The sequence below is a fragment of the Verticillium alfalfae genome, genomic scaffold (genome assembly GCF_000150825.1).
Source record: "Verticillium alfalfae VaMs.102 supercont1.11 genomic scaffold, whole genome shotgun sequence".
NCBI lineage: Eukaryota > Fungi > Ascomycota > Sordariomycetes > Glomerellales > Plectosphaerellaceae > Verticillium > Verticillium alfalfae.
In genome coordinates, this window is record NW_003315028.1 from 510,674 (window position 1) to 514,034 (window position 3,361).

General features: G+C 58.4%; 1 protein-coding gene across 1 annotated transcript in view; it reads left to right on the plus strand.

Moving 5' to 3' along the window:
- Positions 1 to 659: 659 nt before the first annotated feature.
- The window catches only part of VDBG_07978 (conserved hypothetical protein), a gene marked incomplete at both ends in the record, with an annotated part of 3,067 nt that continues 365 nt past the window's right edge, over positions 660 to 3,361 (plus strand). Inside the window, 2 exons of the mRNA XM_003001673.1 lie at positions 660 to 1,290; positions 1,340 to 3,357. Coding sequence (XP_003001719.1) covers positions 681 to 1,290; positions 1,340 to 3,357 — 2,628 coding nt within the window. The remainder of the gene's footprint in view (positions 1,291 to 1,339; positions 3,358 to 3,361) is intronic.

Below are 3,361 nucleotides of genomic sequence, written 5' to 3' on the forward strand. Positions count from 1 at the left end.
GTTGACTACCCCGCCAAACGGCCGACGTCGAAAAGTGGGATGGCGCCATGACGCTGAGTGGCTGCGCGTCTTCACTGGGAGCTTATCGCCTTGGGCCATTCGCTGGAGGGCGCGCTGACAGGGTCCACCGTCCGATAAGACATGGGTTCTACTTGTCTTCTCCCAGTTCTTTGTGAAACAATGTCGGGATGCAAGATCTCGAGGGCAGAGTGTGTGTTTGATTTTACATGCATACCCAAACATGAGTCTTCCGTAACGTAAGCATCGTGAGCAGTTCTGTCTGACGGCCAGCGATGCCAGTCCTCCCAGTGCCCAAGAAGAACATGGCGATGCCCCACAGGCCACGGCCCACAGAGGAGCCTGCATCGTCCCCTCGGAAATTTCTGGCCTGTGCTCCAGTACCTTCGATTTTCGCCATTACTAACACAACTCTGACCTCGAAGTCCTGTCACTACCACAACCTCACCCACCCCGCCACCTCCGGATCCAGTTGCTCTCTTCTTCCTGAAAGCGTCATACTCGAGAAATTCCAAGCCGTTTTCTTTTCAACCGTTCCAACTCGTCTGGGCAGGTCGGTCGCCGTCGCTCACCGCCACATCATCTCACCTCTCGAGGTAGCCCTCACTTGAGCCTCAGTCTCGTGATAGCACCACAGACCAGGGCGCCTGGTCGGAGCCAGCATGGCCGCCATCGAGATCCCCTCATTACCAGATCCTGGTCCTTCCGATGGATCCAAGCCTTCGGAGTCCATCGAGGAGCGCTGCTTCTCGGCAGCCCTCATCTGCCTCGAGGGCCATTACACCAGTTCGCCGCCCATGGGTCCCATGACGGCAAACAAGGTCTCGGGCATGATCGCCAAGACCTTGGAAAAGACACACACGTTCAAGCACGTTCGAGAGTCATTGGCAAGGAATGTGGCCATCTGGATCTGGCTGACAAGAATCTTCGGCGCCGCCATCCCCAACCTCACAACCCGCTCCGTGGGGCCGCTGTCCAGTTTGAACTACCCTGAGAAAGGTGTCAGCCCTCAGGAGAGCACAGCACTCATCGTCAAGAACCAGGTCAACCTCAAGGACGATCTGCAGATTCTCAACAAGCTCATGCACATTGCGCGTAACCTGCTTGTCACGTCGGAGCCCGAGGTTCCGCAGGATATCTGTGCTGCTGTCCACTTTGACCAGATGGTGTACCAGACCATCATCCTGTGTGTCAATGTCACGAGCAAGGGCTATGACGGCGAGATTCTTGACGAAACGTCAAGAGCCAAACTGAACGAGATTACAGATCTGTGTAGGTCCCTTCCATCCTCACATCTCCCCATTTGCTGATTTTCGCACAGACAAGAAGTTGCTCGTCACATCCTTGCAACAGGCTCATAACTGGACCGCCAAGAATGACCGCAATAAAATGTCTTTCTGGTACGACGTTCTCTTCGACGAAGATGCACAGCTCGATGACCCGCAAGAGGGCATGGGCGATGGGTCTGGCTTCCGAGTCGACATTGCCAAGACGGAAATTCAAAACTGGCTGGAGCGCAACTCACGAATGTGCGATGCGGCACGGAAGCTCTTGACGGATTATTCGCAGCACCAGTCACACAGGCCACCAGGAGTTTTGGCCCCCATCGCTCCGCTGGCTTGGAACTGGTTCCCCGAAGGACAGGTCAAGGTCCGTGCCGACAACATCAAGGAGGGTGAGAAGTTCACGCCGAAGTGGGACCTTGACATTACGGACAAGTTTGAGCAAGACCGGGCATATGGCCGGGTTTCGCGTGAGATCGACACGTGGTGGATGCGCGCCCGCGATGCCAATTACGATGACTGGGTCGTGCCGATGCCTTCTGTCGAGTTCGCAGCTTCACGAACAGAGCATTGCAAGACCAATCTCCTCAACCGCTACGCGACAGCGCTTCACCCCACTGACTATGAGGACGAGGACGAAGAGGACGACGAGGACGGAGCTGAAGTCTACGAGGTTGAGGAATCCGCTCTGGACCTTCCCAGAGACACTGACGGGTCTGATGTCGAATACGTCGAGGGTGAATACGACGAGATGATCGATGAAGAAGACGACATCGACGACGATGACGACTCTTACGGCGAGGGTCCCCTGACAGGCCTATTGACGGAAATCCCCAACATCCTCGACCCTAAACAGATCGAAGCGCTTCACATGATTGTCAAGTCATGCATCCTAGACTCGGCTGGCACTGGCCTCACCCGTGCAGGCGAGAATCTCCAAAAGACCCGATGCCGCATGTTTTTGGCTCTGGACTGCGGCAAGTCTCTGCTCCGAGAAATGCTTGTCTTCATCGCTGTCTGGGAAAAGGATGAGCAATCACTCATCTTCCAGCTCACCTCCCAGCTTGTCGAAGCTATGCACCACTCTTCCCTCGTCTCTTATGCCTGGAACTCTCTCCGCATCCCGAAAGATATCATCTCGCCGGCGCAGACAGTGCTCCTCCGCCTCGTCAACCATATGTTCCGCAGCCGCATCTCATCGCCACCGCAGGACCCCAAAGACAGGACGCGCGACCTGAAGCTCGTCATGTTCTTCTTTGGCTTCTTCCGCTCTCGCATTGTGCCGGAATGTGTGGCGCTCATGCATTTGCAGGCTCAGTTGCGCGAGGATAATTCTGACCCTGGCGAGTTCCCCGTCGACACCTGGGACATGGAGCGGGCTAGGGACGGCCTGGCTCAGTACCTCGACCTTCTAACCACTGTTTCGGAGATTGCGTACTCGCGCGCCATGCTCATCGAGTGGGAAGCTGTCTACGACCTCATCACTCTCCTCAACGGTCTCGAGGCCGGCGTGCCGAAGAAGCCCCTCGTCGACGCTATTCCAACCCGCACCGTCCCCACCAACCCCTCCGCCCACCAACAACCGCCGGCCGCCCCGCAAGGCACCAACCCGGACAACACATCCGCGGCCCCGCCCATCATCGAACGCCCCTACTCAGCCGCCGACTCCCTCCCGCCATCCCCTCCGCCGCCCCCGCCGCTCTCCGAGCCGGCCTACAAATTCCCCTGGTCCGGCATCAAAGCCCAGCTCTTCACCATCCTCGCCACCCTCCTCCAGCCCCCGCCCGGCCAGTCCTCCCCCGGCAACCCAGACGTGCAGCTGCAGATGGTGCGCCACAACGGCATCGTCCCCCTCCTCAACTGCTGCGCCTACGACGACCACAACCCCTTCGCCAAGGAGCGCGTCACCATCTGCCTCAAGTGGCTCCTCGACGGCTGCGACGCCGCCAACGCCTTCTTCCGCGAGCTCGTCAGCATGGCCCCGGCCCCCAACCTCAAGCCGCCGCCCGGCGGCGCCCCGACGAGCACCATCCGCGTCGACGGCATCCAGGGCGAGGTGG